At 42.1% G+C, this 13,330-nt stretch overlaps 1 protein-coding gene across 3 annotated transcripts in view; it reads right to left on the minus strand.

Moving 5' to 3' along the window:
* Nucleotides 1-13,330, minus strand: part of OPHN1 (oligophrenin 1) — a 123,897-nt gene that overhangs the window by 9,109 nt on the left and 101,458 nt on the right. For 2 of the 3 annotated variants that reach the window (XM_058196666.1, XM_058196664.1), the window contains 2 exons: nt 6,101-6,248; nt 4,060-4,374 (listed from right to left, as the gene is read on the minus strand). In XM_058196666.1, the coding sequence (XP_058052649.1) occupies nt 4,060-4,374; nt 6,101-6,248 (463 nt within the window). The remainder of the gene's footprint in view (nt 1-4,059; nt 4,375-6,100; nt 6,249-13,330) is intronic. The other variant, XM_058196665.1, reaches the window with a different exon arrangement.

A 13,330-nucleotide genomic window follows, 5' to 3' on the forward strand; every position in this document is an offset into this window, starting at 1 on the left:
AATTGACTTAACAGTTGAAAATAGATTATCTGAATTTGTTTTAGTCCTCAGCATTTCAGGATATTCGAACAATTGTACACCAGAAGATTTTTAACTGTGGTAGAAATTCTGTCTATTGAATTTGAGACAGCTACAAACATGCCCTCTATAGCTTTTCTTAACAATTTATCTTATGTTGATGCATGACGACCATGGCTGTGATGAAATATCAAGACCCGTGATGCAAATCATGTAGTTTTACATCACCTGATCAATATGTGTGACTCCATCAGAGTTTGTATGAAATAAGCCATGTTCTGCTTAACCTAGTTCTGCAATCTGTCTTAATGATGTCACACCGAGTTGGATGCTGTTTAATAGTTCCTACTTTGTTCTTCTTCACTGCTCCTGCTGTTTTTATGATACTTTTACAGTGTTTTTTATAGTTTGCAGTGATTTTGTCCTTTTATTGTGTAATAATGATTTTGTGTTTGTACAATGGAGGTTTTCTTGTTATGGCTTTACCCTTGATGGCAGTTTGCACAGGATATTTTAAAGAAATAATGAAAATAAAAAAGAAATGACTCAAAAAACAAACAAACTGGTGGACAATGAAAAAATGGGATCTAGTTACAGCCTGAGTGTGTAATGTGACCAGTAGTTCCAGGGAGTGTGAGGAATGGTGGGCAGGTTGAGAGGAACCCCGAGGGGCCTTGCAGCTGCCTGTCTCCCTCTGTCCTGATTCAATGTCTGGCCTTCAGGAAAGGAAGCGGAGACCAGGAGCACATTCATCCCTATGGCACAGACCAGCCATCTTTTCATGCAGATCCTGAATGCCAGTAACACACAAATACAAATGCGACCAAATTCTTGTGGGATTGTAAAATGTATGCCATCTTAAGTATTTTTTTTTTACGAACGTGGCTGGAGGTTTTGCAGATGTGGTGTAGAGGGTAAAGAAGATGACCTTGAGAGAGACCAATCAAGTCGTTTACCAAAGCGATGAAGAGAAAAACATGGCTTAAATCCACAAGAGACGGACATCCTTTGGAAGTGCTTAGCCAGACACCTCCCTAATTCATTGGGGGGGGGGATGTAATTCATAATTCCTAGTCAGACCCGCAAGATTCCGTTAGCAGAGCCATTTCAATAAAAGTAGTTTTAACCTTCCTCTGGAGTTGATTTCTGATCTACTGGTGGGGCTGCCTAGCCATTTACAGCATTTGTTGAGCTTAGAAGAGAAGAATTATGTGACACATAACAAGGACTCTTATAGTTCTCTCACTGTTTTCTGTGCACACTGTGATGCAACGTGACAGGTGGGCAGATTGGCTGGAAAACTACAGTTGGACACCTTAAAGCAGTGGTTCCCAACCTTTTCTTGTTTGAGGCACAACCTTTTCTTGTTTGAGGCACCCTTGGAAAGCCTTTCAAAAGTTCCCGGCACCCTTATAAGGAAATAGATATTTAAAATCTCCGTAGCTCAAAAGTTCCCGGCACCCTCAAAAGATCTCACGGCACCCCTTAGTGCCGCGGCACACTGGTTGGGAACCACTGCCTTAAAGGATACACACCTCAAGGAATGAAGAGCACGTGCTAAATAATGCAAGGTGTCGGTTATCACCTTCAAAGCTCTTCATGGCAAGAGTCCAGGTTACTTCAGGAACCATCTCATTCAACTGGGAGTGGTCCCCGCCACCCATGCCGGCAGAGTAGACATGCCCTGGGGCCCGTCAGACGGGGAGTTCCAGCTGGTGGGTTCCAGAAGGGCCCTTGGGAACATCTTGCCCCCCAGAATAAGGCCAGCACCCAATCTCCTGACCTTCTGCAAGGGACTGAAGTCCTAGCTCTGACACTTGGCCGGGCCTTCAGCGGGTGACCATCACACTGGAGGTGGTTGATAGATTAACTACAGATCCCACCTCCCCATCTTTTAGTTAAAGTATTTGTATAGTGTTTTATTCTTATTATATAGCGTACATGTTCTTGTATAATTTTATTATTTTTAACATTGTAAGCGTCACCTTGGGGTGAGATGAGTGGCAAACAAATTGAATAAATAATAAACTAGGAAAGGGCAAGGCTTGGCAAAGCTGCTCCCCATGTGAAAAAATGGAAGGAGTCTACAAGAAAGGGGTTGTGGGTTGACCAACATGCATCAATTCCATGACAACAATTTGAGACTCAATATTGTCTCATTTATTTCCCGTTGCTCCTCAAAATCTGCATGAATGTGAAAAGGAGGCACCAGGAGGCTTCAGGGACGTGTGTGTGTATATGTGTGCGTGTGTGTTGCCATCTTGCAGGTTACAAACAGTCCCTGAAGATGCCGCTGGAGTTCTTCCTCTCCAACTCAAAGGAAACTCTCCGCGTCCTTGAATGCTGCCAGATGGAGAGTCCCAAGTTAAATAAGAAAGGCATCTGCAAATTAAGGCTCAGCTGTACTCCCCCCCACCTCAGCTGGGGGTGTGGCTTGGAACTTCAGCCCCTGCGCTTGCCCAGGGTTGCCCCAGGCAGGCTGCTGTGCCACCCATGAACCTCCCTCAACCAGCTGGGACTGGTGACATTTACAGTAGTTCACGTCTTGTCTTGATGACTGGAAGGGAATCCGGAAATTATAATTCAAACAAAATGCAGTTGCTAAATTGGTAACTGGTGCAAAATACAGAGATTACGTGAAGCCTGTTCTGAAATACTTATGCCAGTTCCAAATGCTTATTAAGCATTGTTTTACATCTGTATTTATCTTCAGAGTCCTAAATGCTAATGGACCCTTCTCCCAGAAGGAACCTGTCCAGCTGTTAACATCTGCAGAGAAAGCTCTCTTGAAAAAGTCCTCGCTGTCCCTCTGGCATGCAGGAACAAACCATTTCCCAAGGATGCAGATCACGTGCTCCTGAAAACAGCAACAGGGGCCCGTTCCCTCAGCAAAAACCCAGATGTTTAAGTAAGATGATTCAGAGCTTCTCTTACTAATTTTGATATACGTTTGTAATGCTTTGTTTTCTTTTAGATTTTATTACCCTAGCTTTCTTGAGTTCTCACCAAAGTAGAAAGGTGTGGTACAAATTAAATTACAGAATAAGAGAATTGGAAGGGACCTTGGAGGTCCAACCCCCTGGTCAAACAGGAAACCCTAAACCATTTCAGACAAGTGACTGTCCGGTCTCTTCTTAAAAACCTCAGTGTTGGAGTACAGGTAACCCTCAATTTACAACCACAATTGAGCCCAAAATTTCTGTTGCTAAGCAAGACATTTGTTAAGTGAGTTTTGTCCCATTTTACAACCTTTCTTGCCTCAGTTGTTAAGTGAATCACTGCTGTTGATAAGTTAGTAACCCAGTTGTTGAGTGAATCTGGTTTCCCCATTGACTTTGCTTGTCAGAAGCTCGCAAAAGGAGATCACGTGACCTTGGGACACAGCAATGGTCATACATATGAGTCAGTTGCCAAGCATTTGAATTTTGATCACACGATCATGGGGATGCTGCAAAGGTCGTAACTGTGAAAAACAGTCATAAATCACTTTTTTCAGTGCCATTGTAACTGAACAGTCACTAAACAGTAAATCCAGGACTACCTGTGAACTTCTGAAGGCAAGCTGTTCCACTGGTTAACTGTTCTAGCTGTCAGGATATTCCTCCTTAATTCCACTCCCTGATGAGTTTCCATCCATTGTTGCTTGACCTGCCTTTTGGTGCTTTGGAGAATAATTTGACCCCCTCTTCTTTGGGGCAGCCCCTCAAATATTGGAAGACTGCTATCCTGTCTCAAACACAAACACACACACACACACACACACACACACACCCTTCTTTCCGTTGATAAAGATGGTGGCCCAGTTTGGTGTCCTGGTCTTCTTATGGCTTCATGTATTCCAACTGCTCAGCCCTAAAATCAAGGGGCTTTCTTTGTTTGAGCAAGGACACATATAGCTACAATGCTTATTTTGGGGAGTTTCAGACTTGAAATGAGGAATTATATTGTAGTTTTACATATCCCACCATACTGACTATATCCCTGCCTTAAATAAAACAATCATACCACAATGTGATTTCCTAACCAACCCAAGAGGCTCACCTTCTTTGCAGCCAGCCCCAGGCCTTGGAGCAGGCTTCTTGGGGTGTAGGTTGGAAGCCTTCAGGGAATTGGGAGTTGGCCCGATGCTGTTGGCAGATTTACTGGAGAGTTTTGCTCCTCCTTCTTGGAGCCTGGACACCAGCTTTCCTACATCCACCTCTGCACAGGGTTCCCCAGTTCCACGGTTCTCTGGGCTGGGCCTTCCTGGATCCAGTTCTCCCGGCCTCTGCGGTCGGCTACGCTGGAACGGCTTTGGAATATCAGGGCCAATGGCAGCAATTATACCATTTGGGGTCAGGCCACAGCTGTCCTCTTCTAGAGCAAAAACAACAGATGGTTAGTTCTTAGGGCATCCAGGCAAGTCAGAAATGGAGGGAAGCTCTCCATAGACAACAATGGAAGCCGTGCGCTCCCACTGACGTTCTGAAATCCAGCTGATAGCAAATTTCTTGATTTTTCATTTCATGTCTCTGCAACTGTATCTTATTAATCTGTCCATCTATCCTGATTGCGTCTGATACTTTCTACTGAACCTGGATACTGACTCTCAAGCTATTCGGCTGGCAATCTGAAAGGGAAAACCCAACTCAAAGAATTCTGGCCACCAGGAACCTTTTCTGAGCCTACAGGTCGTACATGAACGGTCCACTTCCAGGAGGAGATGGCCATGTCAGCAAGGACAATGAAGATTTGGGTGTGTGTGTGTGTGTGAAAGAATGTCCGCCTTTCAATCGCCTGAAATTAATCCACTCAAAAAATGTCTACGTCAATATTGCCATGGAAATAGATTTCCCTGTTAGTGTTAAAAAGGACTCCTTAAGTATTTTCTCCAAATACATAACTTTATAATTAGTATTAGTATAAGGAACAGCAAGAATGACTGTAATAAATAGGAAATATATTTATAGGGCTTGGGGGCTTCAGGGCGTGCTTTTATTTAGCTCTAAGGTGATGGCAATACGCCCTCTGCACTGTTAGTAGGATTGGAGGAGATGGTTTTCAGGAGCTGCTGCCAGGAAGGAAGAAGGTATGAGTAAGTTCAAATTCATTTTTGCCCAATCCAATCCGGTCGGCTGAAGGGAGAGCCATCATTCCGAAAGGCTGCAACACCTCGACCCTAGGTTGTTCTGGATCAGCTTGCATCCAGCCAGTAGGATCACTGGCTTCAATTACCCTCGGAGCCCCACCCCACCCCCCCAAGAGGGCAAGTACTGCAACGCCCAACTCTTGCACATGTGATGTTTAAGATGCTTGCGTGTTCTGGCTCTCTTCCCTCTTCCGCTAGCAAAACTGCAGCACAAACCCCAGTGCTGGCTGTCAGCATGATTATTCCAAGCCCCTCCCCAATCACCCTGAGGACAATGTTCTCCTACAGCTTCAGACTTCTGAAGGAGCTAATGGGCCTTTGAAATACTTGAGTGTTGAAGAACAGAGAGTACCGGTTTGGTCAGGAAAAGAGGCTCAGATTGGAAATCTCCAGTTCCCTTTACAAAGTGACAATTCAAGTGGTCACCGGCTGCTGTTCCCAGAAGAACAGAACAATCCTCACAGCGAGTGTTGGAAATTAACAATGCGTTGGATCTTGGAGCCCTGGTGCCAGGGTCTCTTTGCTCCAAGCGCAAACCAAAACAACACAGGAGTCCATTCAGACATTCAGTTTTCCATCTCATCATTGCCACAAACCCAAAGTCCAGGCAAGCCAGCAAGACCAATGTCCTCTGGCCTTATGGTGAAATTATGGCAGCCACATTCTGGATCTGTTGCGTGAGAAACCAGAGTTCATAACTGCTTCAAAGTTCCAAAAACTTTTTGTCAGGTAGACTGGGATGACAATTTCCTTTTCAATAACTGTTGCAAGTTAACACCAAGTTTAATTTCTCTTCTATTAGTCTAAAAATGCCATACCTCGTTTGGCACATCAGGAGATATAATGGCATCCACCCCTTGACCCAAAACCATTAGAACTTGATCCTAATGACGCTCCAGCCTCTACCGATGGGAGGATTTGTGCTACGAGGAGACTGGGAACAAAAGAACCCACCTTCGCTTTCTTCCACAGACCCTCCAAAGAAGAGGGGTCTCTCTCTTAGGGGGCGCTTGGAAATGGTGATGGGCTTATGCCTTCGAGTGGCTACCCGGGGAGGTGGAACAGGGGGTGCAGCATTGTCTTCAGGCGGCCCAGAATAGATCTAAAAGGGGAAAAAGAAGCATTAAGAAGGAGATGAGAGAATGATGTGATAACCGTTTCATTGACTGAACAGGATGATCTTGATGGGAGAATATGCTTAAAAGCAATACCCAGTTTTCTGAAAGTGTCTGATGGATCAGAAAGAAGCTTGGGCTCCTGAAGGGCCAACTCCCAAGAAGGCCACTAACAAGGAAATAGAGCTGCAGCCCCTTTCAAACCATCTTAATCAGCAGCACTTCTTGCAATTGGAATTCTTTAATTTTGGTATTGTGAGAAGGAATACAGGGTCCTAGTATCACACGAGGCATGAAACGTCTCTCTCTTTCCCCACCTGGGGCTCGATTTCCTCAATAGCCACAGTCATGTCGCTGTTCAATTTCCTACTTAGAGTGGCAAACTCCACCAGAGTCTTTGCCAACACCTTCCAGCTGGAAGCCATAAATTCAAACCATACTAGTTTATGTTGGGTAAATGACTTTGCACAGAAATTCTCTTTTGAGTCTTGGGATGAGTTCCACAACCCACTATGAGTTTGGGAATCAAGACCATACATAAGGTATGTTACAACTCCAACTACAGAAGAACTGAATTCAGAACTGAGAGTTAGCAATCTGGGAAGCTGCCTCAAACCTTCTGAACTACCTGGCACCTATCACCGATGAGGCTAGCAAAAATGTTTAAAAATATGTCTACCAAATGTTGGAAATGTAATAAAAAACCGGGCATATGTTATCATCTATGGTGGATGTGCCCAAAAGCAAAAAAACGTTGGATGAAGGTGCATACATGGTTAGAAAAAAATGTTAAAAGACAGCATATAGATTGTAAGCCAGAATTATTTTTGTTAGCCATTAATACCAGAAAAATATGATAAAGGAAATGTATATTTGATATTGCATGTTTTAACAGAAGCAATAATTGTATTTGCACAACATTGGAAAAGGAAGGAAACACCCATGGAAGAACATATAATTAAAAAAATATTGGACTGTGCAGAAATGGACAGATTAACACTGAAAATAAAAGAAAAAGACACAGAATATTTTCAAACTTGGGACTTATTTTATCAATGGCTGGATAAAAGAGGTAGAAATTAGGAATTTAATAAGTATTATTATGTAAACAAATTGACCCAGACAGTGCACTGTTCATTAAGCACATATTGTATGTAAAGAGAAAACAAATAATAATAATAAAACCTTCTGAATTGCCTCTTTGGATGGGACACAGGGTGACAAGTTTTCCCCTTTGATTACAGCTCCTGTGCTCTCCACGCATCATAATTAACAAAGTAGCTGAGGATTATGGAACTCAAGTTCCAACACATTTGGAAGGCGCAAGATTGGAGAGCTCTGCCCCAAATTGAGTTTCCTGCAGATTGATTGGATTAGAGGACCCTTGCAACTCTACCATGGTGAGATACGATTCTGTGGTTGCAGGAACAAAAGGCAGGGATCCTGTTGCAATCCAGTGCGCCCATCTCTGTCCCCAGCAGCCAGAGGGGAGAGCGAATTGCTGCAAGAGCTGCAGTCTCAGGATGAGAACAACTTCACCTGCTGAACTTCTGCCACATTACACAGCTGTGAGACTGCACCCAGTCAGGAAAAAGAGATGCCAGTTGCCACCCAAGACACGGCCAGCAAAAGGAAACGTTTTAGAACACAAAGCCAGGAATAACCAAACTCCCCTTTACTCCTCTGTTTGGGAAAGGTGGCCTCTCTCAAACATCTGAAAAACACACCTTTTATAATAACAAAAGCGACTGCAAATGAATGAGTTATGCAGGTAGATACCAAAAAAAATAACTGTTGTTAAATTACACAAAGAAGTACATTTATTATTTTTGAAGTGACATCCAAGCTAAAATGACTGTCAACAAAATCTTTTAATTATACATTACTAGCGTTCTGCCGATCTATCAAGTCTGATGAAGTTATGATGAACAGTTAAAAAACACTTGAGAAACACTTTTATTTGCAGAAAGCAGCATTTGGAATTGGTGTATTTTTGTTTACTTTGTTCTACCTGATGTTCAAATCTGTTTGCCCCCTTCCTTCCTTCCTTCCTTCCTTCCTTCCTTCCTTCCTTCCTTCCTTCCTTCCTTCCTTTCCTTCCCTTCCCTTCCCTTCCCTTCCTTCCTATCCTCATCTTCTGCTTCTGAGTCAGTATTGATTTCTGACAACTGTCTGGACAACAACTGTCCATCCAATTTTCTCAGCACATTTTCTTTTGGTAGAGACCTGCCCCCCACCTCCCTGCGGGTGAGTGAAAGGGCTGAGAGAAAAGGATTGGCCCAAAGGCATCCATTAGGCTTTGTGCTTAAGTAAGACTTTTTTTTCTTTTTTTTTTTCTGTAAAAAGTTTTATTTTCATTTTCCAACAACCTATTCAATATACAGTCTCTTATTCAACATTAATCATTAACTTTCATTTGTTACTTATTCGGACCTGCCCAGCTACCACTTCCTTCCTTAACAAACCTTTCCTCCTCCCTTCTCTACTTTCTTCTACTTTCTTCATCCTTCCTCTCCTTCACTTTTCTACGTCCTCTCCTCTTTCCCTACTCTTCTCTTCCACCCTTTCTAACCCTCTCTCTTTCCCCTTTCTTCTTCCTCTCCTTTCCCTTTTCTACCTCTCTTTCCTACCTGCTTTCTTCCTTCACTCCTCCTCTCCTCTCCATTCCTTCTGAAATGGCAGCTGAGCAGCCCGCTTTCATTTCAAATTATTTCTATTTCTTAATTACATATCTTCAATCATTCCTTTACATTGATCCTTCATCTCCCCTCCCCTCCCCTCCCACCCCCCGAGACTTCCCAGAACAAAGTACAGGGTATAAAATTAACAATCATAAATTAAAATACAACATAAGTCAAGACCTTAACTCCCCTTCCAAAAACAAAACAAAAAAAAAACATTCTTCTTCCAGTCCATTATATATCAGTCCATTCCACTCCTAAAATCTTCAGAATCTTCCAATTAAGTTAGTATTTTCAGTTCATCAATAAAATATCTTCATCAATTAAGACCAAATATATATCCAATCTTCATCGATCAAGACCAAAACGATATTCCATCTTCCAGTATTCATCAAAAATTCTTCTATAATATACCTTTGATATATGTGAGGTATAAAGGAATGGGAAGATGGAATATTGTTTAACTTTTGGAGGACAGATAGAAAAATTTATGGATGTAATGTTGGTATTTGGTTAAATAGAATTTAATTGTTATAATTGATATATTTTGGATATAAGTTATAATTTTAATAATGTTATTTGTTAGATGTAAGGTAAATTGAAGAAATATTAATATTTGTAATGTTATTTGATTTATGTAAGTGATATTTTTGGAGATTGAAAATGTGTAAGGAAATGTGTAAGATAGAAGACAAGGGGAAGGAGAATGTTTAAGATGTGATTTTGATGGTATCTTTTTTTTTATATATATATATATATAGGGTTTAATTGTAAGGTAAATTGAAGAAATATTAATATTAGCAATGTTATTTGATTTAGGTAAGTGATATTAAAGATATGAGAAGATAGAATATTGTTTACTTTTGGAGATTGGATAAAAATTTAAGAATTTAAGCTGGAAATATGAATTATGTTTGGGACACTATTAAGGAAGAAAGGTGCTTAAGTAAGACTTGACTAGATGGTCTCCTGGTTTCTAATCCGGTGTCTTTAATCACAATGTTGATGGGACTCTCTAGTTTGGCATTTTTATTTTTATTTTGTTCCTTGCAGTTTGGCAAGATTCCAGAAGTGGTTTGCCATTGCCTTCTCCTTCCTAGGGCTGAGAGAGAGTGGCTGGCCCAAGGTCTCCCAGCTGGCTTTGTGCCTAAGGCTCACAGTCTCCCGGTTTCTGATGCTTTGACCATTCCAATGGCTCCCTTAATTTGGCATTGTACGCATTAAACGTTTCGGTTGGTCCCCATACATCCTTTTGGTGCTGCAGAAGAGGAGGAGAATTCTGGGGTGTGGCAATCTGTGGTTTGCCCTTTCCCTCAAAATGTGACCTCACAAATTAGGGTAGAAAAGTATTGTTGGATGGTTTGTTGATATATTTAAAAATAGCCACAGTCTGGAAAATGCATTAAAATGACATTAAAGTTTTGTTCCAGGTTAATGAGAAAGGCTTTTGCAATACCAGATTACTTAGTTTTGTCGGCCAACTTTCAATTTATCTTAAAACAAATAAAATGGTACCCAGGAACTTATTTTTTTTCCCATTTGGATGTCTGACCTTTCAGTAAAAGAAAGAGACAAAACTTCCACCACATTATGCTCTAATTTAAACTGGAGAAGGGAAAAATATATTGTGTAAACGTGATGTGATGATTTTTAAAATCTTCTCTCATGGAAAGAAATATGCCATCTTCTGCTTTAATTTCTCCAAATTCAGATTGTTTCCAAAACAATTTTCAAGAGTTTGTGGTCCAGCCACATTAATTAAATACATATGTTTGTGATTTTCAATAGAGTTGCTTCCAATTGGTTCAGAACATTGATTCTATACAATAACGATGTGGGATAGACAGCATCCCCATCAGATGGATTCGTAACTGGCTGACCAGCCATACCCAGTGCGTACTTCACAACTGAACAACATCTATGTGTAGGGAAGCATGCAGTGGGGTACCCCAGGGTTTTGTCTTAGGCCCAGTACTCCTCAACAACTTCATAAATGACTTAGATGAGAAGATAGAAGGGGAACTCATCAGATTTGCAGGTGAGATTGAGCTGGGAGAAATAGCTAAGATTTAGAAGATACGGTCAAGATCCAGAAGGATCCTGACAGACTTGAGTATCTATCCAGCAGTTCAGTAATGAGAAAGGTAAAGTTATAAACTTAGGCAAGAAACACCAAACTCATAGATACAGAATAGGTGTCCCCTGGCTCAACAGTATTAACTGTGAGAGGGATCTTGGAGTCCTAGTGGACAACCACTTAAGTATGAGCCAGCAGGTTTCTGCAGCTGCCAAAAAAGCCAGTGCACTCCTCAGCTGCATCACTATATGGATAGCATCAAGATCACGAGAAGTGAAAATACCACTCTGTGCTGCACTAGTGAGGCCACACTTGGAATACTGCGTCTCATTCTGGTCACCACGATACAAAAAAAAAAAAATAGGCTAAGGAAAAGCTAAGAGAATTTAGTATGCCTAGCCTAACAAAAAGAAGAATGAGGGGATGACATGATAGCTGTCCTCCAATACACGAGGGGTTGGCACAAAGAAATGGTGGCTGACTCATCCTCCAAAGCACCCAAGGGCAGGAGAAGCACCTGTGTGGGGAAGCTATCGGAGGAAAACCCAACCTGGAACTAAGGAGAAGCTTCCTGAATTTACAAGACCTCCAAGGTCCCCTCCGTCTCTGTTATTCTGATAGTGAGAACAATTAACCAATGGAACCATTTGCCTCCTGGAGTCATAGGTGACCTATCACTGGTGGTTTTCACGAAAAGGCTCAACCACCATTTGTCGAGCATGTATAAGGTTTCCTGTCATGGGCAGGGGGTTGGACTAGAAGACCTCCAAGGTCCCTTCCAGGCCTAGGACTCTATTACTTTTGTATCCCCAATGGAAACAATAAATCCAGGCGCCCTTTTCTCCTGGAGGAACGAATCTTCTACGTGTGGCATTCTGTAGAGGACTTCCTGCATCTTCCATACCTTCTTTTCCTCACATGTAAAAATGCCCTTAGCTGCTCACATGGATCCCTAGGAAGCTCTTGGACACAAAGAAGAGCCGTCTCTAGTAACAGAAAAATGCCCTGTGCCGCTGGTTGCTTCATTCAGCTCCCTTTTGTGGCAAAGGCATGTTGACAGGTAGCTTTTCTGAAATGACTGGTTGGATAGGGTGAGGGATCTTTCTCCAACTTTTACAGCCAGGTTGCCCCCGCCAAGTAGAAGCAGACAGACTCCCAAGGGGCAGCTGACAAGGACTTTTCTTCAGGTAATGAGAAGGATCGCCTGCTCCTTTCCAAAGAGGCTTGAAGCATATCAAATCAAGCAACTTCTAACAGAGAATCAATTCGTTCATCCTCCATTTTTTTTAAAAAAAGAGATCACCAAGGACAGTCCACGGAACCAGGCAGACCAAACTAATGTGATTGATGTTTCCATGGATCATGATGGCCTGCAGAAGTGATGACAGATGGCAAATACGTTCCCGCTTTTGAGGGTCATTTTAAGGATGAGGCATCTGGACCATAAAGACACGGGGGTGGGGGGGGTGGGGCTCATGCCATCCATTAAGCGAATGCTTGCTGTATCCGTCCTGCCCTCTTTTTACTGCCACTTTGGTGTCCAAGACTGCAATGGATACATACAAGCTGTCAACACAGATCTTGGGGTGGACTGTTCCTTCTGTTTCTCCGACCAAAATTAAATACCTTCCATGTCTGGCAACAACACAAACTTTGCTTTCAGAATTACTGGGCAGCCAGAGCATTTTAATAATACTGCCCAAATTTCATTTGCTCAGAATTTCTGACCACCAAATCCAAATATAGTAAAGCAGCTGCTAAATCTTGAATAGGTTCTGACACCAGGAGGGCTGCATTTGGGACAAAGAAACGATGGTGTTTTCCAAGGCTGGGACTCAGAGGAAGCTGGGCACCTTCCCCACCCAGAAGTCACAAACATTTTGACTTGTAAAAAGAAGAAAATTATCTATTGCAATTGAATGATTGGATGGCTGAAGAAAGTCCCTCCTTTATTTCATTTACTTCCTATCTCCTTTCTCTTTATATAGCAACCACAATAGGAGTACTACAACTTATTCATCATGTATTCTATTCTATTCTATTCTATTCTATTCTATTCTATTCTATTCTATTCTATTCTATTCTATTCTATTCTATTCTATTCCACCTGATTCCAAACAACCCTGAGAACCTCTCAATACTATATAAGCATAATACAGCAACCAACAAAACCAAACTAGAAGAAAAGGAAGAAGGAAGACCGGTACTGAGAACTTACTAGATGCCTCAAAGCCTCCTACCAAGCTTTAACCTTCCGTGGAGCAAGCCCCACCCAGCCTCGCCCAAGGCCTGGCAGGACAGACGGGCCCTT

The sequence above is a fragment of the Ahaetulla prasina genome, chromosome 11 (genome assembly GCF_028640845.1).
Source record: "Ahaetulla prasina isolate Xishuangbanna chromosome 11, ASM2864084v1, whole genome shotgun sequence".
Lineage (NCBI taxonomy): Eukaryota > Metazoa > Chordata > Lepidosauria > Squamata > Colubridae > Ahaetulla > Ahaetulla prasina.